At 53.4% G+C, this 23,183-nt stretch overlaps 1 protein-coding gene across 5 annotated transcripts in view; it reads right to left on the minus strand.

Annotated features, from left to right (window-relative positions):
• The window catches only part of FOXA2 (forkhead box A2), a 67,552-nt gene extending 48,641 nt beyond the window's left edge, over window positions 1-18,911 (minus strand). For 4 of the 5 annotated variants that reach the window (XR_003037795.2, XR_003037792.2, XR_003037794.2 and 1 more), the window contains exons 1-2: window positions 18,530-18,601; window positions 12,655-12,892 (exon numbers count right to left, since the gene is read on the minus strand). Coding sequence is in view for 1 of the 5 variants with exons in the window: in XM_025001047.2 (XP_024856815.1) it covers window positions 16,105-17,421; window positions 18,530-18,616 (1,404 nt within the window). In the remaining 4 variants the exon portion in view is untranslated. Of the gene's footprint in view, window positions 1-12,654; window positions 12,893-15,418; window positions 17,422-18,529 lie in introns of those variants that run through there. The other variant, XM_025001047.2, reaches the window with a different exon arrangement.
• Between the last annotated feature and the right edge of the window lie 4,272 nt (window positions 18,912-23,183).

Raw genomic sequence — 23,183 nt, forward strand, 5'->3', positions numbered from 1 at the left:
TAATTATAATATTGTGATGGTTTCAAACATATTTCTTAAGTATGTCCTTATTATCTGACAATAAGAACTATGTATCCTTATTCAATTTTTTTCTGCCATGTTGTACACAAAGAAAGCATGATACCAAGGAAAGGAAGGAATCAGGTTTCTTTTAAAGAAATACAAAAACAGTTGCTCTATTATATGATTTGGGCAACAACAGCCTTATAACAAACTCCTTTAAAACAACACTTACCACTCCTGTACAGAGGAGGGCACGACAACCCACTCCAGTGTTCTTGTCTGGAGAATCTCACGGACAGAGGAGCCTGTCAGGCTACAGTCCATGGTGTCTCAAGGAGGCGGACACTACTCAGAGCCTAAGCACACACACCCCTGTACAGATGAAGGGCTGGGCATTCTATCCTGACTTCTGGCTGGCCCCAGCGATTCCATCCAGGTCCAGCTTGTTGACATAACATGAGCTTCATTAGAACCAAGTTAAATGTTCAAATGCACCTCATATTCTTTTCCAGTGATGTTACAAGAGAAAGATGTGGATTTGCAGCCTCAGGCAAAGGATATTTAGTCTCCGTGAAACCAGAGTTCTGTCTATTCAGTGTCATTTTAAAAAGAACTGCCCACTCGATGCAGAAATGACAGTTCCTTGTCTCAGGCATCACTTTAAAAAGTTCCAAAGAAATATCTGTAGCCCAACCTGGGAAAGGATTTTACTTCCCAACCCACTGAGACTTTATCACAGTTAATGCTGGCAGTGGACTTAGATGAATCAGGAAAACCATCAGATCATCTTCATACACTCATCTGTGAATTTTGGAAGCCAGACAACATTGGTAGAAGTTTTCTCTCATTTTCTCTCACTTTTCTTTCCCCTGGGGGCTGGGGAAAGAGTGAAAGACCAGTCGGGAATACACCGGAACTCTTTTTACTTTGAGGAAAGTTGAGCCTCCATTTTCAAGTAATTTGAAAAGTGAGAATTCTGATACTGAAGAATTTCAGCGCTGGCTTTCCTAGAAACTCAAGACTGATTTTCAAATAGCAAATACCAAGGTTCAATTTCTTTACAGTTGCGAGTTTCATTGTGAAAAGAAAGAAAGGGAGCAGGGCAGTAGATGATTATATATTTTGCTCGATATCACACAAAGTAATTTAACATTAATGAAGGACTAGTGGATTTTACAATTTTTACTGTTCCTGTTGTAGCTAAAAAGTCATGTCGTGCCCCAAAACCAGGCCTGAGTTGATAGGCTTTTTTAATACAAATTTTACATTAGATGAGAGGATTTTGCAGAAGTCTAAGTCATGGTTTGGGGTGAAACTGAACAATATGTTTGAATCCAGTGTCCATGTGAAGCTCATTTCTGTTCACATCTTTCTCCTATTTTGCCAGCATCCTGCAGTTTCCCAGCTCTGGGGTTCGAATACAGATGGCTACATTCTCATACTGGGCACCCAGAGAAGGTCACATGCTTTACATCAATGGCAATTAGTTCCCCTTTTTAAAATGGAAAATGTCATTAAGTTCTTGAATAATTCAAGAGTAGAGGTCACAATACAGTGTCCCTTTTGGGGGTCTTTATGGTGCAAATGGCAAAACAAGGCGATCCTATCAGTAAGAGTAGATCTAAGGTTTACAATGTAGCTCTATTTAGTGTGACAGGAAAATTAAATTACACGAGGCACTCATTCATCGTCACCCGTTAACAGGCTTGGGAAAATTGTGGATCCCCGGGGACAAATCACTGACAACGTGCGAGGCAAATAAAAATATGTCATTTTAATTGGCCGCCGTTTCCTCCGCTTGGTTTTGAAAATGACAAACACAAACTGGTCCCCCACAACTCTCCTTGGATATACGGTCCCGAGTGGCCAGGGCACGACCACACCTTAAGGACGGGTTAAAAATTCTGGGGGACACGGGTCTGTTTTCATAGCCGTAGTTGAGCTGGTCTGGATCCAGGGGTCCCTGCAAAGGAAATACAGGGGAAGGTTTCACATATAAACCGGCGTCCGCGGCTCCCCAGCCCGCGCCTGGGGATCTGTACGGCAGCCACTGCGTTTCTGGAACCGGGGCTACCCCTCAGTCTGCAGGGTGTCAGGAAGAGGCCAGGAGTGGGGACCGAACGACGCCGGGGCCACCAACCTCCCTCCCTCCCCAAGGGAGAGAAAACACGCACGGGCCTCTGGGGGCCTGGCACCGGGCTCCCGGGCTGGAGTCCAATGGATGGGGTCGAACCAGAGGCAGCGCGTCCTCTGAGGTCACCGACCGAGGGGAAAGCTGTTCCCGAGCCGCGCCAGCACATCCCCTCCACAAAACGTTCCCTGCGACCCCCACGATCCCAGTTCGGGCCGGTGGGCGTGGCCGCCGGGGACCAGCTCGCACCCTTAAGCACCCCCGGGGCTCGCAGAGCTCTGGGCCGCTCCACCCGCGCGTCCCGCCGCGCGCCCTGCGGTCTCCCGCCCATCGCTGCGCCCTGCGCACCTGCGGGGCCCCTGCCCTGCTTCCCGCTTCTCTCGTAGCAGAGCGTGGTGAGGGCGGACCCCTCCCCGGGGGCGCCGGGGCGCCTGGGCGCCTGAGGGTGAGGTTGACCCTTCCAGTGCGTGGGGTAAAGGACCTGGTAAAGGCAAGAAGGACCACCCGTCTGCCTGTTGCTTTTTTTTTTTTTTTCCCAAGAAATAATATCTATCTGGCGCTTCCCTTTTTCGGGCTCCCAGACCAAGACGCTGCGAAGTCCTGTGCTGGCCAAGTGAGCGCCGAGCGGGGCTAGGCGGACCCTCCTGCCCTGCACCTCGCAGTTCTGCGCTCATCTCCGCCGCGGGCTCTTGGCCGCGCGGGGAGGCCCGGCTCGGATGCGCGCCCCAGGATGCGAGGACCCTGGAAGGGGGCGGCTGCCTGGCCTTGGCAGAGGGTCCAGGCTGCTAACGGGGAGCAGGAGGCCGTTTCAGAGACTGCGGTTCCCAGAGGAATGAGGACCGCGGGGCCGCTGGGTTTCTGAAGCGGTCCGACGTTAGTAACGCTTAGGTAAAGCAAGACACTTCATTTTAAAGAAAAAGTTCTTGATTTCAGCGTGACTGCTGCTTCGGGCGAATAATGGGTGTCGGAGCCTCCGTATCTTTGTAGTTGAATTAAAAGTCGAAGTAAGGAATACATTTCCTTCCTGGGGTGGGGGGAGCAGAGGGGTCAATTTAGAGGTTTTTCATTTTCTAAACGCTTCAATTTAAGCAAACACTTGGGGGCTCCGGGCGGCTGTAATTCCAAAGACAATTTTCCCTGGTTTTAATTCAATTTGCATTTTTTCAACTTCGATAATATTCAATTTCATGGCTGAATACACAGGTAAACACTGTTAGGTCGTGTTTTTTCGCCCCCCTGCACCAAACACAATGTTGCTTGTCTCAGAATGCCAGGGGAGGTGACACCCGGTCCCAATAATATCTGCGGGTTTTTCCTGAATTATTTTCCGAAATATCTCGGCTTCCTCTGGGCACCAGAAGCGTGACCTATAGCTGAAGAGCTCTGCAGGTGTAGGGAGAGCAACACAAACATGGCCCAAAGGAAGGAGGCAAAGCAAACAGGTTCTTATTCTACATAGAATCTACTCTAATTTTACCTAGAAACATTTAAAAATATTTTATTAGTAGTTTTAACTAATCAAAAAATGATCAATATATTTACTTCCCCCAGAAATACTTTCAGTGTAAATTTTGTCGCTAGAAAGACGAACACTGAGAAATACAAAGAGATAGTCTTTGCAAGAAGTTTAATTAGCAGCTTTGAGCTATTTTATCAAACATAAAATTTAGAGAAAAATATGTCATGAAATTGGTTAATTAGCTTTAGTTATATCAAAGCTGATATTTAACAAAATGCCACTGTTAGTAACCTTGGGGCCAGACGCTCGGAGCTGTGTGCAAACAGCTACACCAAAGGCTAACACAGGTGGACAGTAATCCTCGGACACATCGTCCACCGTGCATCTTGTAAAAGATAGTTGAGCATCATCAAATATACAGCTAGATTGGCACATAATAAATCTATCACAAGTCCAGTGCATTTTATATTCCTTCATGAAACTGTGGCACAAGAGGTAAGTAGCAAAGAAACGACATACTTAATTGGTCGGTCCAGGGGTATTTATATAACAAAATAGCACTCTCAGGAACAATTCCTCATTTAAGGAATATATATTATATGTGTGTGTGTGTGTGTGTGTGTATAATTTGGTTAATGGTCATTACTCTGAATCACTATTTCTATTTTAAATCCTAAAATTTTACAGATTTGAATGTCTGTCTTATTTTGTAAGATTTTTTTTTTTAACTGAAGAGCTCATGGACTATATTAGTGACTTTAAACAATTATAAGATATTAGAGTTTGGGCATCTTGGAAAGAATAGATTCACTGATTACAGTGGTGAGATGTTCAGAAATTTCTTTGCTTGAGGCTGGCTGATTTTGGCAAACAGTATCGTGCCGATCTCCTTGGCAAAATACTCCTTTTATCGTACGAAAGGGGTTTAAGCAAACGAGAAAGGAATGTCTTTTGAGATAGTATTGACTTTGTAAAAGAAAGTTCCTTAATTTTTTAAAAACATCATCATCATAGAAGGCTTACTGCACCTAAATCCTTCAGGAAAACTGACCTTTATCATTTGACTTTTAATTTTTTTCAACAATTATTGAATTTTAAATGATCATTGTTTAGGATTCATCCTAATCCTCCGTATTGTGGGTGACTGGCAATTATGTCTTTCTGTTTATCTTACACAAATAGATGGTGGAGTTCGATGTCCACAGATGACAGCCATGCAAACCTCCTCCTAGAAAAGAGCTCATGACGGGGACTCAGCTAAAACACACCGTCCGCTCAGAGGATGGCAAACTACGGGCAATAGGAACCTCATTTTCTTTCTCTAGTCCTAATGCAGGAGGAAACGGGGATCTTGCTAAGAACCTAAAAGCATTGATCATCAGAGTAAGTTTGCCAATTTCATTTGCTTTTACCCCCAAAGAGTAAGGCAGGCAGGCGATCTAGAAGCAGCTGTCAGGCGTAGTAGACAGCAATTGCCCCCTCACCCCCAAATGTTCAGCTGTGTCTGAGCAGCCAGAGATGGAGGAGGCTCGGCTGTCCTGGGGTGGGAGGGGGAAAGGAGGAAGGCCTAGGGAGGTTCTGAGAAGTAGATCTTGGGGGAGGAGGTGGGGGGGGCAGGTGGGGGGAGGCTGGGAGGAGAGGGAGCCCAAGTCTCAGTAGGGAGCTTTCGCTACAGACGTAGGAACATGGGAAGCTGTGTCCTTTGGGGGAGCCGTTAGTTCTCAGAGGAAGGAGTAGCACCCCCTGAAAGACCCAACTGCTTTAGGGAGGATAGCTGAGGGTGCTCCAGTGGTAAAGAAATTGCCTGCCAATGCAGGAGACACAGGAGACTCGGGAGATGCAGGTTCAATCCCTGAGTCAGGAAGACCCCTAGAGAAGGGAGTGGCAACCCACTCCAGTATTCTTGCCTGGAGAATCCCATGGACAGAGGGGCCTGGCGAGCTACAGTCCATGGGGGTCACAAAGAGTCGGAAACGACTAAGCAACTGAGCATGCACAGATAAAGACTGTGGTCTCTCTGTCCCTTCATGATTAATAAGAGCAGGAGCCTAACGCGGGGCGGGGTGGGGGTGGTGGACTGTGTGTGTGTGTGTGTGTGTGTATGTGTGAGAAAGAGAGAGAGAGAGAGAGAGAGAGAGAGAGATTCTGTTAAATGCAAGGGAGAAATCCTGCAGTTACTTTTAGTTGTTTACTGAGCAAGGGCAAAATCTAAAGAGCGATTTCCAGGATCAATGAAGGGATCGTCTCAGGTTCCAGAGCTGAGCCCCCTAAATGAGTCTGGCATCCTGATAACTGCAGGTTAGCACCTGAGATCAACTCCTTCCCGTGGCTCGATGCTGGCAAGAGATACGGAGGCATCTTGTTCTGAGCTCTGGGAAGGGCAAGGCGAGAAGGGGATTTAATTGTCTGCCTGGATGAATCGAAATGTCCTTCTAAAGCAAAGAAATCAAGAGAGATTGGCCTTTAATTGGCAAACTCGGCTGGTTGGAGGGGAGTGGTGATTAAAGTGGAGGAGGATAAAATGCAGATCAGACCCCCGCCCCTAGCTCGCCCCCACAGATTCCAAGTTTCCATTCTCCTCCTCCTGTCTAGAAGGCTAGGTGCCTGGGCTGGCCTGCGCCTGGTCTGACCGTGGTGACTCTGCCCTTCTCCCCATCTCAGTCTAATGCCTCCATTATCAGTTTGCAGTGGGGAGACTGGTTTAATCCAGAACTCTAATTATTTCCAAGGGCTGGTCATCCCCACATCCAAGACATCATTGGGTGCAGAGCGGGTCTTAGGACTCAGTTGTCCAGAACCTCCCCTGGAATCCCCAATGGGGAGGGGCCCCATCTGCAGGAAGTCCCACCCCACTTAAAACAGTCTGGGAACTTATCTTCCAGTAAGTAGAAAAGAAAAGGAGACCTCCAGGCCAGGAGGGCCTGGGGCAAGCAGGCAGCAGCCATCCTTGGCTTGCACACCCGTTTGCTTGTGTGCAGCTCCACTGGGGTGGCACTCTGCCCCCAGACTGCAGGCTTACTGAGGTGGGGTCCCGGTCTCCTTCTGGGATCGAAGCAGGCCAGTACCCCTTCCACCCACCCCCCCCTCCACCCTCTCCTCCAGCATCCCATTCTGGGCCAAACCTAGTGGCAGGTGTTTACCAGATCTGCATTTGTATGCCGTTGGGGGAGGCGGCTGTGGGGGCAGGGCACAGCTGCCTGCACAGCTGCATTGGAGTAAGGGTGTGCAAGGGCCCAGCTGTGGTCAGAGTGTACATTCCAGCTGTGCTGTCACCTGGGCTGTTGGGCCACCAGGTGCAGGTCAGAGGGAGGTCAGAGGCCCCTGATCAAGATCCCTGGTAAGGAGTAGAACTGACAGGTGACGCCTTGTCTGTGGATGGTTTAAGTCTATATGCAAGCCATTGTTTCTGCCCCTGACATTTTCCTCTTCTCTGGCATTTTTCTCTCCTACTCCCACTGGAAGAGTCATCTAGCTGCTGATTCTCTGCCCTTCCTCTCCCTTCCAGCCTTAGCCTGTGGCCCCCAAAGCTTGAATGGGGAGGAGTCATGGTCCAGGCCTGACTGATCCTCTGGTCAGCTTTGGGTCCATGGCGCATGGGAATTCTAACTCCAAGAAAGAAAAGGAGACCCTTTCTAGGACAGCGCTGGGAGGGTCTCTGCCATCCTTCCAAGAAGTGCCCAAGCCTGTTCTCCTTGAGATCTTCTTGTGTCTTTCCAGCCTTCTTCTAACACTGGGGGCTCCTTCCCCAACCCCCTCCTTGCTTACCATCAGTAACTCACTTTGAAAACCTGGGGGTCCTAGTGAAAGCAGACCTCCTATTGCATTAGAATCAGAGAGTTTTGCGCCCATATCACATGAAACCATGAAAAGTTGAAAGAACACAGAGGTAAAAGGCTTGGATTCAATGCTGAACTGTGAAATTGGAGCTCTTTCTCTAATTTCTCTCTGCCTGGGCCCATCACCCATAAATTCTGACAGCTGCTGGTCTTAAATGAGGTCATGTTCATTGAAGACACCTAGCTTGGTGCATGGTACAGAAGGGGACCCCACTCAGAGATGGTGGATGGAGTATAGTCATGATCAAGAAAGAGGGAGAGGGGCTGGGGCAGGAATGAGAGAAACACTAAGATGGTAGAAGATTTTGCCCCAAAATGCACTCATCTTTTTTGGGTAGACGGTAAATTTTCTCTGCTAGCAAGTTGTTGAAGTTGCAACTTCTTTCTGTGTGTAAACAGCTCAGTTTCACGTAGCTCAGAATTGCAGACTGAATAGAAGATACATAGTGAAATTGGTGTCCTTTATTTTAAATTTCTTAGGCTGGGCTTTAGAAGGTAAGGTGAGCAGAAAGCTCAAGTGGAGGGTCATCTCCTTTCTAGCAAAGTGCACAGGTTGGCATTTTGATCTCTCTGCTAAAGAAGCCTCTGGCTTCTACACACAACTGCCTGTGACCCAGGTCCTGTCCTGGCCAACAATCTACCCTGGTCCTCCCCAGAAAATGTCATTCCTTCGTCATCTGCCCTCCCCAGCCCCTAGCTCCCACTTCACACCTTAGCTCCTCCCAAGTTCTCTCCGTCAAACACTTCCCAAGGTTGTTTTCTATTTTCCAGGAAGGCACTCTGAACACTCAAGTCTTCAGATTAAGAGTTGCATGCTTTTCTTTATGTGAGCCAACATTTCAAGAAAATCCATTATGTAACTACATCTGCTTTGTGAAAACAAATGGGATGATGAATTGAGGCCATATTTCTAATGAAATAAGTTGAAAATCCCATGGACGGAAGAGCCTGGTAGGCTGCAATCCATGGGGTCGCTAAGAGTCAGACACGACTGAGCGACTTCACTTTCACTTTCCACTTTCATGCATTGGAGAAGGAAATGGCAACCCATTCCAGTGTTCTTGCCTGGAGAATCCCATGGACAGAGAAGCCTGGTAGGCTGCAGTCCATGGGGTCGCACAGAGTCAGACACGACTGAATCGACTTAGCAGCAAGTTGAAATTCACCCACATGCCCCTTATTTTGATTTGCTGGGGTCATGAGCAACCTCGGTCCAAAAATGTTCCTACTTGTTCTTGAAACCTGTGTTTTACCTTTTTTCCCCAAGAAGTGAAACCATGGAAATGCTGTTTTGCCTAGGAAGAAAATCTAGTCCTCAACCATATAAGTGAGCAGAAGTGGAACCACTTAAGCAAGTAGAACTAAAAACCAGCAAACAGTTCTGATTCCAAAGTTTTCATCTACATCATACCCAGTATTTCCCCCTCACGCACCTATCTTTATGATGCACAAGTTTTCCCTCTCAGTTCGTTTGACATATTTAAGTTCAGTCAATATGGCCTTGCTGGCACGGCATCCTGGCATAGCAGGGACTATCAGAGCCTCCGAGTAGCTTAAAGAGTGTCTCAACACAGGCACTTGCCCTAATGAGATGTGAGAACCTCTAGTTTTATATAAATGAATGCAGCTTAATTTGTGTCACTTTTTTTCCAGCACCAAGACTATCAGTTGTGTTATCTGGCAGTGACATTGCCCACCTTTTTTTGAGAAAGAGGTGTGTGTAAAGAGTGAGTCGATGCCTTCTCATGGGAACCTGGCGGGGATGGGGGGACATGTATAACAGGGACATCTGACCAGTGTTTTGTTAGCAGTGAGCACGGAGCTCTGAGGATCAGCCACTAAGGTAAAAAACTGAGGACACTGCTGTGCAGATGTGCTTGTGACACCATCCTGTGTCCTCAGCACCTTCTGCAGAGGATGAACAAAGACTCTGGAACAAACCCCAAGGGTGCAGGGGCTGGGGGAAGGGAGAATAGGAATCACTTCCAGTCTGGCAATAGGGACCAGGGAGGAATGACAGCTTGTAAAATAAGCCTCCATCAGTCTCCCAGGAGACAGCCGGCCTCAACTTGGGTGTTCCCCGCTTGTTAGCCTCACTCATAATTGGTCTCCCCTCCCATCCCACGTTGTTGGTTTTCTGTGTGTGGCTTTTGGTGTGAGCGTGTTAGGTCATCAACAAATACAATGGCGGGAGGGGGCGAGGGGGGACACACACGATTGTTTTAAAGAAGAAAGGAGAGAAAGGATGAGAGAGAGAGCAGGAAGGCTGTGAACAGAATGCGGAAGATGCCCTAGGATTTAGGCTTCCAAGGCAGCCCCTGGAGTGCCAGGGGCAGCACGCTCCCTGGGAGTTTTGTGTAAGGGAGGAGCAGCCCGCCAGGAGCTGGGGACCCCACTGAACTGGGGACCCCACTGAGCACCACTGGGGGCACCATTGACTCCCAGCAGTTTTTGTTTGCTTGTCTCCGGAGGTGCCTGTAACACCCTGCCCATATCCAGTGCATCTTATTGAAAAGGAATTTCTCAAAAAAAAAAACAAAAAAACAAAAACCCAATTCTTGTGCCTGCCCAGAGAAAAGATATGGTCTCAGGAGCAGCCAAGGACCCACGGAGATGGGTGGGTTGGGTGGCCGGACACACAGGCCCGTGCCAACTGGACTTTTCCCCCATCCATGTTAAAATAGTTTCTCCCACCCTCCTTAGGATCTTTCCCTCCAGCCCACATTCTCTTTTCTCCTCTTCTCAGAGGAAACCAAGTCCTGGGAGTAGTGGCCGTAAGAAAGCTGTGGGCTGACCTCTGTAAAGTGGAAAGCCAGCTGGCTTTCCAGTCAAGGGGTGGTGGGCCCCGGGGGGTAGGGGTTGCTGTGGACTCACTGTATTGTTTTCACTCCAAAAGGGCCTGAGATTCTCAGATATCTGTTTACTACAAAAAGAACATTTGATGGGGAAAGGAAGCAACTGATAAGTAATTAAACGGAGTAGCAAACTTTGGGAGAGTTTTTTCTTGTTTTTGTTTGTGTAATTTCGCTCCACCAACCATTGGGCGGCCTGGGTTGCCATGGTGCTATAGCCTAGGCTGGTGTCCACTGGGTCTCTGGCCGGACAGAGGCTTCTAGAGTCTGAAATCTTGCTCTTCTGTGGGGTTGGTGGCTCTCAGAGGGGTTGGTATGAGGGAGTCTCTTCTATTGGGTGGGATTCAGTGCCTGTAAGTCTGCAGACACTGGCCACAGTTAGGTTAGGTCCATGGCGGGGGTGGTTTGCTTGCTCAGATTTTTCCTCCTCCCTCCTAGCACAAAGGGGACATTCCCACCCCCAGAGGCCCTGCCACGTTCTCTGGAGAGTTCTGGACAACACAGTTCAGAAGATCCCGGCTCCAAGTGGAGAGGATCTGCAGAGCCCCGATCTCAGAAGGGTGTGCTGTCCCAGAGAAAACCAGTTACCCCGAGGTACCTCCAGGTACCTTGTTGAGCAAACACACCCTCTCCTTACTCACCCCGCCCCCCCTCCCCCACCGCTGAGCTTTTTCTCTAACCTCTCCCTGCCCCACGCCTCCTCACATTAAAAGGCCTCCAAAGCACTGACGACGGGCTTCTCTGTATAAAGCCGGGAGAAGGCAGGCGATAAACATCAGGCGTTTAAATTGGCCATTTGGAAGATTACATCTCTTCAGCGAGGGTCTTTCTTTCAAAACACTGAATTAAGGGCCGCGGCTACTCCGCACCGGCTCTCAGAGCCCAGGCACCTTTTTTCTTCGGCCGTGGAGTGGGCCGGGCGCGGTGACCCGGCGCCATCAGAGGCCCGGGGAAAGACGTGGGGCGACAGCGTCTAATGACAAGTAATTGACGGATTCGAGGCCGCGCATTACCAGCGGAACGGGGAGGCATTAATTATTTAAAAACGATTAGCCGCGCGTGTGTCCCGCAGGCGAGCCGTCTCGTTCAGGGAAGATAACCAGCCACGCGAACCGAAGCTGGGCTGGGATCACGGCAGGGCAGGCGCGCACCCCAGCCGGCCTTGGGCGCGGTGGACAAAGGCGCACGCCGCCCCGCGGGGACGGGGGAAGGAGGTGGAGGGCGCCCAGGCTCCCTACACAGGGAGGTGTCCACAGAACTGACCATGCCAATTTTCAAGACCGATTTCTGGCCTTTTGGGTTTGAGATATGTGTGACTGCGGTGGGAAGGGAAGAAACTTTCCAGCTATGGTGGCGGGTAATTTCGGTGGTCCGAGACCTAGCGAGATCTACGTCCTGGCGAAATACCAAACTGATCGAGCCGGCGCGAGCCTCCAACAAGCCAGACACCCAGCCCTAGAAAGCAAACCCCCAGGCAGAATGCAGATTTGGAGTGGGGAGGAGCACCTGGTAGACCCCAGGGGAAAGACACCTTTTCTACCCCGTTCTCCAAAGTCGAGGGTCTTGCTGTGTCAACTGGCAGCCTCGGAGCCGCTAGTTTTCCGAGCGGGCGCTTTCCCGTAGGCGGGACAGATGCCGGGCGCGGTGACCCGGCGCCATCAGAGGCCCGGGGAAGGGACATGGGGCGACACCGTCTGTCTGATCCCTCCAAACCCGGTGTCCAGGGCCAGCGCGGAGGGGAGGGCAGTGGTCGAGGAACCGCCCCGCGGCCGGGTTCAGCATTTCCCTCCTGGAACCGGCTAGTGGCCCCGAGGCTCCCGGACCTTTCTGCGGCTCTGCGCGCTCACGGCGAGAACCCGGGCTTCCCGAGCCGCTGGGAAAGGCGCTGCCCCTCCTCGGCTCCCGGACGGCGGGGCCCCCATCGCCGCTGGGCCTCCGCGTCCCTGGAACCCACGCTCGGGCCTCGCTCTGCAGCCTCCCAGAACCAGCGCGCCATCTTCCGCCGCCCCCACCCCAGCTTCTGAGGCCCAGGCCGGCTCCCACCCCCGCCTCCCCGACTGTCCCAGGGCGACAGGAGGCCCTCGGATCGAATCCCCGGCCCAGAGAGGCTGCGGGAGCCTGCGGTGGCTTCCCGGCGCTTCGGGCCCCCGCCAAACTTTCCAGCTGTGCGCAGGACCCAGGTTCACTCTGGGTCCCCCAACACCTAGCATCCTCAGAATTCCCCGCGAAAAGGCCACCTCCCCAACCCCGGATTCTCTCCGGCTTGGCTTCTCCCTCCTTCCCCGCCCCTCAGGCCTCGGAGCCCCGGGTAGGGCTAGGGTCTGGCTGGGGGCGGGGAGGCGCGCGGACGGCAGTGGGGGGCGCACTCCCTACCTGCGGTGTGGCGGGCGGGCGGGTGGACGGACGGGCGGCGGCAGCAGAGCGTCCAGAGCGCGGAGGGAGGCGGCCGACTGCTCCGAGCCGAGGCATCCCCGCATTTATTTGAGCTCAAACCGAGCGACTGTTGACTTTAGCACACAAAGCAAAGATTTCACTGCCCGCTAGTTTAAAAATGAATATTTTACCAAGATATCGATCAGCGTTATAAAATTCAGTTAAGTACAATGGGATCCTGCAAAAAAAAAAAAAAAAGAAAGAAAGAATAATAAAGGAGGGGGGCAATATAATATCTGTGCAAATTTGCTGAAGTGTGACGTGGCCTGGAAAGTTTACCCTCCTGGAATTCGGATCTAGAATGTTTTTTTCGGTTGTTTACTGACTGTTTATTCACAGATCACGGTTGCTTAAACCCGCGCGCAGAAAAGGAAGAAAAAGAGAGGGAGAGGGAGGGAAAAAGAGACGCTGCACCCTACTACGCAGAGTTGGGGGACGCGGGCGGAGGGCAGTGTGAGCGCCAGTTAAGCTGGGGGCCTTGGCGGGAGTAGGGGCTGGGGCGAGAGGGTAGGGCCGAAAGACTCAGGATGCGCCGAAAAGCCTCCGGAGCGGCCTGCTCCCCGACATCCTTTTTAAGTATTCCTACAGAACTATATCTTATCGGCCGGGATCAGTGGAGGGGGGCGCGCTAAGTAGTTTAAAACGACCCTCGCACAATGGGCGTGCGATAGGAAACATAGCAGGTTAGGGCAGCGCTTTCAGCCCTCATTGTCCCTCACTCTGCCCCCGGCCCTGCCTCTCGGCTCCTTCGCCGCAGGAGCCTTTTATGTGATAATGAAACACATTTCAGGCTGGGCTCACGACGTGTGTGTCCCTGCCACGGGGAGAGACGGCCCTGATTGCTGGCTGCGGCCTCCGGATCGCCTACCCCTCCACCATCCCCTCTCCTCCCCCTCCCCCTCCCCAATTTCTCTTCCTTGTGTTCTTCGGGACAATGTGGCATGTTAAAAAGGGATTTGGAGGCGGGAGGCGGAGGCGAGTACAAACCCCCCTCAAGCGCCTGGGAAGGCCAGGGTTTGAGGGGCAGAGAGATCCCGCGAGGTGGCAGAGGGCGATCTGACAGGCGGTGTCCAGGCTTCAGGCAACTGCCAGGGACACTTCAAGTTTGGGTGGTCAAGAAGCCCAAAGATCTAGTCTGGACAGGGGAGCTTGGGCTTAGAAACCCAAGGGCTAAAGTTTTGGCCTCTCACTCCAGAAATTTTCACCCTATGCAAGCTAGCTCTGCCCTGGATGATCCCAAGTCTCTGGGGGCCCCTAGAGCCCACTGGCTCCTGCCCTAGCCTGGCCAGCTGGCAGGCCAGCAGATGCCTCTGGCAAAACCAAAGCAGAGCCCACTCTGCCCACACAACCCCCATTTGGCCTCTGAGGTTTCCGCTCTTATTGGCCCTGATTTTACTCCTGCTAGGCTATTTTTGAAAGGAGGCAGTGTGATTTGTAAGAATTTATTCTGGGTCTTCCTTTATGCTTTGGGGTTTTCCTTTAAGGATCACAGCATACCCACTCATCTCCTTGGCCCTGTAATCCTGGCTTGCTAACCTGGCCTAACAGGTCACTTGGCAAGGTCCCAGGAGTTTGGAGGGTAGGGCGCAAACCTGCAGACCCCTGGAATCCAACCCTTGGCAGGGGGCACCTGGCCAGACATGCCGGACACCCTCTTACCTCTGCCTCATTCCCCAATATACCTATTTTAAAGATTTCCATCAGAACTCCAAGATCCCTTTTAAAATCTCTTCCAGGAGAAAGTCCTTTGTTTCTCCAGACCAAATGCTCAAATGCATGATTCCAGAAGCCTCACTACCTCTGGGCTGCAGCGAGTTCTACCAAGGTTGTGCAGAACATCTAAGTGAAGGTAGAGGGTGGGATGGGGTGGTGGTGGATCGTAAACAGAAGCCTGTTGTCAAATGCAGGTAGAGACCCAATTCCAGGAAAAGGTGAAGAGAGAGGCAATGACAAAAAGGAAAAGGGCTGCACCAGGAATTTGCAAGTCCAATCTGGACTCACTGTGAAGGTAGGCCCAGGATTGGGAATACAGCAAACACACACACACACACACACACACACACACACACACACACACACACGAAATCCAGGATTTTTTTTTTTTTTTCCTCCAAGAGAAACCAGGCCCAGTGTGCAAGAGATGTCAACAACATTTCACCTTCACATGGCCCAGCTGGAAAATATGGATATGGAGTGTGGTTTTTGCCAGGCTTTGGAGATGAACCTGCATCAACCCCATAACCCCCAGAATGGTTCACCTAGGATCTTTGAGTTTCATTTTGTGTAAAGTTAAACTCAAAATTCAAAAAGTCACCTTGAACAATGTTGAGTTCCATTAATGATGTTCTTGCTGGAGTATTTAGGGTGAAGTGTACTGAAGTCTGAAATTTACTCTGAAATGCATCTAGGAACATAAGTAGACTGATGGAGGTGTGGATAGATGGGTCAGACATCCAGTATAACAAGTATACTGAGCTGAGAACTATAGGATCTGAGCAATGGGTGTGTGTCTGTTTACTGTAAAATTCATTCAACTCTAAGTTTGTCTGAAATGTTGACAATAAAATGTTGATAAAGCAGCAACCATCGCCCTCCAAATAAAATGAAACCTGCAACCAGTCAGGGTCTCCCTCCCTCAATTTTAAAATATATCCCGGATATGTTTATTTTTTTAAATCAGGCAAAGGAAAAAAAATCTTGAAGATTCAAAGCAAAAAACTGGCAATAACACTTTAATATAGATTTGTGGAACTCTGGTCCTTGCAGTCAGAACACACATTTATAAGCCATAAATAAAGCACGCAGAAACCATAAATTAGTCAGACTTGAGACCTGGATTTCACCGTATCAAGAATGCGAATGCTTTTTTCTTTTCTTTTCTTGGGCATTTACAACAGTCCCTTACATTATTATTTTTTTTTCTCTTTTTAAAACAATAGTACAACTCTTGTTTTCTGTTAAAACTACATAGTTTTACACTGAGTCACTCACAAAAGTTTGTGTTTTTTTCTTTTTCTTTTTTTTAATAAAGTAAGACTTCCCTGCAACGACAGCAATGAAGAGGAACCACAACAACAAAAAGTCAAGAATTGGCAGGTTTTTAGAGAAGCAGGCGTCTACACAGTAGTGGAAACTGAGGCTTTTCTTCTTTTTTAAAAACTGTTTAGCTTTTTCTTTTTCCCTCCTTATATAGGATGGTAGACATCAGTGTGGCCCACGTGAGGGAGGGAAGGACTGCAGAGGGTGAGGGGAGACCTCTGTGGGGGGGCAGGGCAGGGTGTGAAGGGTCCTTCTCCCTTGCACCTTTCCAGCAGCCCTTCCTCAGAGTCTCCACCCCACTTCCTGTCTCTCCCATCTGGGTCCCGGGCTAGCCAGGTCGCCGCTGTCTTCTTACGAGGAGTTCATAATGGGCCGGGAGTACACCCCCTGGTAGTAGGAGGTGTCTGCGGCCAGGGGCGAGGTATCCAGGCCCGCTTTGTTCGTGACCGGGCCCATGGCCAGGCTTCCCGGCATGGGGGACCCGTAGCCGGGGTAGTGCATCACCTGTTCGTAGGCCTTGAGGTCCATTTTGTGGGGCTGGTGGTGGTGATGGCTGTGATGGTGCTGCTGCTCTGACGACATGAGGTTGTTGATGGAGAAGGGGTGGTTGAAGGCGTAGTGGTGCTCCGGCTTCAGGTGGGCCTCGGGCGGCAGGCCCGGGTGATGCGGAGGGCCCAGCAGGTGGGCCGCGGCCTGCTGCTGCTGCTGCCCGGGCGAGGGCGCCGGCTCCGGGGGGCTCAGCGCCGAGGCCGGCGTCCCCTTCAGCTCCCCAAGGCCCCCTCGCTTGTGCTCCTGGCACGGGGAGGCGCTTGAGTGGGGTGACTCGGTGCCCGCCGGAGTCTCGGGAGCCGGCCCGGCGGCCGCCTCTCCGAGCGGACCCTGCGAGGCCTGGGCCCCGGCGGAGGCGGCCGCCTTCTTGCCGCCGCCCGCGGCGCCCGCGGCCTCCTTCAAGGCCAGCTGCTTCTCGCACTTGAAGCGCTTTTGGCGGCGCAGGTAGCAGCCGTTCTCGAACATGTTGCCGGAGTCGGGGTGCAGGGTCCAGAAGGAGCCCTTGCCGGGCTTGTCGGGCGAGCGGGGCACCTTGAGGAAGCAGTCGTTGAAGGACAGCGAGTGGCGGATGGAGTTCTGCCAGCGCTGCTGGTTCTGCCGGTAGAAGGGGAAGAGGTCCATGATCCACTGGTAGATCTCGCTCAGCGTCAGCATCTTGTTGGGGCTCTGCTGGATGGCCATGGTGATGAGCGAGATGTATGAGTAGGGCGGCTTGGCGTGCGTGTAGCTGCGCCGGTACGTCTTGGGGTCGCGCGCGCGGCTCAGGCCCGCCTGCCCGTACATGGGGCTCATGGAGTTCATGTTCGCGTAGGGCGCCAGGCCGCCCATGGCCCCGGCCGCCTGCCCCCCTAGCGGGCTCAGGCTCGGGCTCAGGTGCGGCCCCATGCCCCCCACGCCGGCCGCCCCGGCCGAGCCGCTCATGCCGGCCATGGCGCCCGCCCCGGGGGACATGCCGGCCAGGGACGGGCTCATGCCCGCGCCCACGTACGACGACATGTTCATGGAGCCGGCGCTCATGTTGCCCGAGCCGCTGCCCATGGCGGCCGCCGACATGCTCATGTACGTGTTCATGCCGTTCATCCCCAGGCCGGCGTTCATGTTGCTCACCGAGGAGTAGCCCTGAGAACAGAGCCCGAAGGGAGGCGCACAGCATTAGCACCGCAGCTGGAGAGCTCCCGGCCGCCTGGCCGGACCCCCGCCCCACACCCCACATCCCACGCCCCACACCCGGCCATCGGGCCAGCCCAGGCCCCCGCCTCCAGGGAGGCCTCCAGGGAGGCCTCCAGGGAGTCCTGCCTTCGCGCGGCCCCGGCCGGGACCCCGACCCAGCGTCCGTGTCACCCGGAGCGCGCCGCGATCGCCCTCGGAGAGGGGGCGCAGGGGCTGCGGCTCTGCGCTCGTGGTCACCCCTCAGCCCTCCTGCGCCCGGTTCAGATTCTACAGCAGTGGTCTCCAGGAGCGCGCTGAGCCAGGCACCCCCAAATGCATCTCCCCTCTGCAGAATCTCCCCGACTCTCAAGCCAGTACACCGAGCAGGCGCCGCTGCCTCGGAAGCCACCTCCAACCCTGGCCAGCGACCTGTGGGACACGGCGCCGGGCGGTCTCCCGCGGAGACGATCCCAGGGTCCTCTCCGTTCAGCCTTCCTCCCGGACCCCATCCTGGTCCCCGGGGGAACCTAGACGCGGTTCCCGCGCGGAGCCTTTGGCCACCCTGAGACATTGAGTGGCGGGAGGGGAAGGGGACCGCGAACTGAACTGCTCGCGGCTGGGCTCTGTAGCCACAAACTTTCTTCCTCTTTGTCGTCTCGTCCTCGACCTTTTTTTTCTCTACCCCAGCCCCCGACTCCTGCCCACCTTCTCCTCTCCAGCTCCCCACCCCCTCGCCGGCCGACCTCCCACCCCTCCCCAGCCGCGCGCTGCCAAACACAACTCTGTTAGGATAGTGCGTGGCTCGGCCACGGAGAGGATTTGGAGGCGCCGCAAGTCAATATTTGATCACAAAGTTAATATTATCTCAAGGCTAACAGTGTGTCGTATAAAAAAAAAGAGAGACCCATTTGAGTCGAAGGAGGGTGGGAAAGGCGGCTGCCCCGAGAGGCTGGGGTGGTGTTGGGGGTGGTGTTGGGGTGGGGTGGGGGGCCGGGAGCCGGCCAGTGAAGCGGTCCCGAGGTTGGGACCGAGGGCAGACACCGCCACCCAGCTTTCCCCGGCAAAGCCGAATGCCTACCTCGGGCTCGGTGTAGTAGCTGCTCCAGTCGGACGGCTCGTGCCCTTCCATCTTCACCGCTCCCAGCATACTGGAAGCCGAGTGCATGGCAGTTTAAAATTTAACAGCCACAACAAACGATCGGCAATCACCCCCCCCACCCCCACCCTCCTTAAAAAAAAAAAAAAAGTCGGCCGAGGCACGGTCCCCTCCCTCCCTCTCGCTCTCCCTGTCTCTCGGCCCCGCTCCCTCGGCCGGCCGGAGGCGGTGGTGGGAAGTGGGCGGGAGGTCTGGGTCGTGGGAGGAGGGGGCCGGGGGTAGGAGGAGGCCCGGAGCCGAGCCCCGCCGCCGGAGCGCCAGCCGCCGCCGCGCTCGCGGGCTGCCCGGTGGAGGCCGAGGCTGGCAGTGCCGAGCTGCCCGGAGGCGGCGGGAAGCGCGCGGCGCGGGGGCGGGTGGGGGGGCGGAGAGGAGGAGGAGGAGGAGGAGGAGGAAGGGGTGGAGGAGGGAGGGGGAGGAGGTGTGGACCGCGCAGCGGACAAGTGCCGCAGTGACGTGGGCGGCTGGTGATATAGCGCGGCGCGCCAGCGCGGGCCTCCAATCCCCAGACCCGGGGCAGCCCATTTGAATAATCAGCTCACACCTGGGCGAGAGGGAGCCCCGGCCTGCGCCCCGCACCTGCCCGTCCCCCCCACCCACTCAGCCGCCCTGCACCCCCGCGCGCGGAGCCTCGACAGGAGAGCCAAGAGGGTGGACGCGGGCCTCTCGGGGGTCCAGCCCCCACTTTCGTCTGCGGGGCGTCCCCGCGGGAGGAGGACCCCTGAGGAGGCCACCCAGTGGAGCGGCCCCGGGCTCTGACCCCTACCACCAACCCTCCCCCCGCCCGCCGAGTCTCATTGTGCCGGGCGCCTGGTACGTCGGTCCGAGGGCGCGTCCGGCCTCCGCTCAGGCTCCGCAGAGCCTTATCAAAGCCACATTTATTTATCCCGGTTTCTGCGCTCGCAGGGTTCATTCCCTGTCAAAACAGCCAGCTGGTGACAGAGCCAGTTTGCAAAGCGCTGTCCTATGTAGCAAAACTGTGTACACACCTTGAACTCCCCGGCCGCTGCTGCTGGGAGGCCACTCCCGTTACAGTTAAGACCCAGAGCGGCTACGGAAGGCCTGCGGTCCCGCCGCCCCGGCTTTTTGCCTCCTCCGAGCCCGGCTTCCAGGGCCCGACCGGGCGGCTGGCGGGGACAAGCCCCGTCCCACTGTCCCGGCGCCGGGTGCAGGGCGCAAGCGGCCCCGCCAGCAGCTGCGACGGTTGGGAGACTATTTGTCTCTGACAGAACAGAGTGTTTCAAGGTTACTTTTCAGCCACAACCGAAGTACCCACAGCGTTTCATAACTAAAACAAACAAGGCCTGAGGTGAGGGGTGAGGCAAGAGGAGAGAGGGGAATTAAGGAATCAATACTGGGGCAAAAAGAGTCCGCCCGAGGGGCTCTGTGGTCTCCGCTTTCCCGAGGAACTGTTTTATGAGAATTTGCAACCCTAGCACCATATTCGTCCTTTTATTTTCGATCCAACTTCCAATTCAAATGATCATCTGTTCTGGGTTAGATACGGAGACCTCAGTGAGCCAGATTTGGGGTGGGGGTGGTAGGGAATACTACTACAGGTGTTTGGAGGTGGACACACTTTCTTGATTCTAAAAACCCAGCTGGGCCGTGAGGATGCAGCCTTGAGCCCTCAACCCCACAGAGAGAGGAAACAGTGGGTATCTGCCCCACCTGTCCAGAGTTGTGGGGAGTGGTGGCCAAAGACAGAAGCGAGGTGGCAGGCACGGAACTGAGCATCTAGAGCGGAAGGCCGGGTAAGGGTCAGGCCAGAGGACAGGGGCGGAGCAGTGGGCTGGGGCAACTCCCACCCCTTTCCTCTACTCCAGGGCGCTAGAGCCTGCAACGCTTTGAGCTAAAGGTGCAGGCACTGCTGATCTGACTAATTCATAAAGAGGGCGTTAATGTATCCGTTGAGCGAGGGCCGGGGAAGGGTTCCCCATAGCCAAAGGTCTTCGTCTGCCCAAAAGCGAGAACCCCCAAGAGGGACAGGGAGGTCCTGGGTACAGCCTGGGAGTGCCCTGGGTGTAGGCACACGTAGTGTCGGTGTGTGCGGGGGGGGGGGGGGGGGGGGGGGGGAGCCGAAGGGACCAGACCCTGGGCATCTCTCACCCGTCCCCCATCGTGGGTGGAAACGACCTGACCACTCTCCAGAGGGCTGGGAGAGACGGTGCGCACTGGCCTGTTTTTCAAAGCATTCTGTGCAGGCCCAGGGCAGAAACACACAGACACAAACGCGCACGCACGCGCCCTTCCTCCTCCCTGCGGGGCCCTTCTCACACTCAGTAGTGTGTGTGCTTAGTCACTCAGTTGTCTCCGACTCTTTGCGACCCCATGGACTGTAGCCCGCCAGGCTCCTCTGTCCATGGGATTTCCCAGGCAAGAATACTGAAGTGGGTTGCCATTTCCTTCTCCGGGGGATCTTCCCGAACTAGGGATCGAACCCACGTCTCCTGCATTGCAGGCTAATTCTTTACCGTTTGAGCCAACAGATCAGACAGTAAAACCGGAGAAACGACAGACAACTTTCCGGGGTGCAGGAGATGGAAAGCTCGAGCGTCCTGGTTAACCTATGTGTGTCTAACACACATATGCGTCTATGTGTGTCCACTCCTCTCTTTTCGCTCTTGGTTCTGGAAACCTCTCCGCCCGCAGAAGAGAGCACGGCCGGGTTGAGGAGGGCGCGCCCCTGGGTGGCCCGGCCCCGGGTCCCCGGCTTCCGCAGTGATAGGGCTCCCCCTGTCGGTCACGCGGCCCCGGGATAGACCACAGCCCTACGGACTCCCGCGGCCCTAAGCCCGCGCGACCCGGACGCTCGCGCCGTCCGACGGCGTCTCCCAGTCTCCCGGAAAAGGCTTCCGGTGGGCAGGGGGGTGCTGGCGCTTCTTCCGGGTCCCCGAAGTTCTGCACAAATCCAGATCGGCCTCCGTCGCCTGTGGCGACGCCGCGGAGCTCGGGCGACGCGGCCGCGAGGACCCTCCCCGGGAAAGTCGAGCGCGGCCGGCTGATGCGGGGAGCGAGCGCTCACGCCGCGGGCCCGCCGCTGGTCTCCACGCCGAGGCCCGAGGGGGCGCTCCCACCCCTGCGACTCTGGCTTCTTCCCTTCCCGGCAGCTCGAGTTTCTAAAGGTTGATTCAGAGCGTCTGGCACGAGAGCCTCTGGCTGGAATGCTGTAAATTGCTCCGGGAGCTTCTCTCCAGGAAAAAAGTTCTCGGGTAACTCGGGCTGAAAACAGATGTTTCTCCAAATCTCCCTCCACCCCCTTATCTGAAGGAGGACTGAAATCTGCACAACTTTCCTTTACCCTTGTCCCCTGTTACCCAGTCTTGTCCGGCGCTGCCGGGTTTGCGTAAAAGTCGCCTTATAATCGACGACTATGCTAGGGGTTAGCGCGCACTGATTTTATTCCGGGTGCTGTCCCAGCGCATAGACTCAGACTCAAATCTGGGCCTCCTCTGGGCTCCCTGCAATTTCCAGTAACACTCCTTCATCCGCGTGGCTCTTCATCATGTGAAACTAGCCAGTGGGGAAGGAATATCAACAAATAGAACTCAACTTCCCAAAGCGATGACCCATAAAAGGCCAAAGGGTGGTGGTGGTGGGGCGGGCGCTTCTGGCTGATCAAGATTCAAAAGGAAGCCTTTTGGAGAATACATACTGGGACAGGCTTTGCTTTAGGGAAGCTGTCCCCAAACTTTTGGCACCAAGGACCTGGTTTCATGAAGGACAATTTTTCCAGGGACCAGGGTCGGGGGAGATGGTTTCCAAATTACATTTACTGTGCATTTTATTTCTATTATTATTATTACATCAACTCCCACCTCAGATCACCAGGTATTAGATCTCAGAGGATGAGGACCCTTGCTTTATTTACCGCATTACCAGACAGGTCTGCCGGTGAGGTAAAAACAGAAGAGACAGAGAAAGGTGACTTAGCAAAATCTTGTGAAAATACACGTTTTACCTCCAAATAACCCTTGGTTTGGGGGAAATCAGACACCCACCCCTCCGTTATTCATTCACGGTGGCATTTTCAGGGTGAGTCCCAAGTCTTAATAAAGAAGAGGCATATAGTTGTGTCAAAGGTTGTAATTAACATTTCATTTTCTGTGGGTTGTTATTTCTGAAATTTCGTTTAGAAAAATCAGACTATCAAAATTAGTCTACTTGGCGTTGAACATTCAGATACTTTTTTTGCTGGCTTTCATAGTTCTTTGATGGCCAAAATCCCAGTTGTTTACAGAGAGGGCAATTGAAAAGATAATTAGTGAAGAATATCTTTCAAAGGAGATTTATGTGAAAACACACACACAGAAGAAAGTGATTTTAAGTGAGAGAAAAGCAAGATATGACACTGTACGTTTATACACAGTAAGTTTATACACATGCACACAATCTACCTCTCTTGGTCAAGATTCACAGGAAAATATGGGAAATAAGTCCTAATAAATAATGATAAAATAAGATAAATATGTTGCCAGCAACCCTAGTTGTATTTGGTGGTAGGATTGTCTCTTCAATCTATATTTTTCCTTCAGTATAGTTGTATCATTTTATATAATAAACTATTATTTTATGATGA

This window comes from Bos taurus, chromosome 13 (genome assembly GCF_002263795.3).
Source record: "Bos taurus isolate L1 Dominette 01449 registration number 42190680 breed Hereford chromosome 13, ARS-UCD2.0, whole genome shotgun sequence".
NCBI classification, from domain to species: domain Eukaryota; kingdom Metazoa; phylum Chordata; class Mammalia; order Artiodactyla; family Bovidae; genus Bos; species Bos taurus.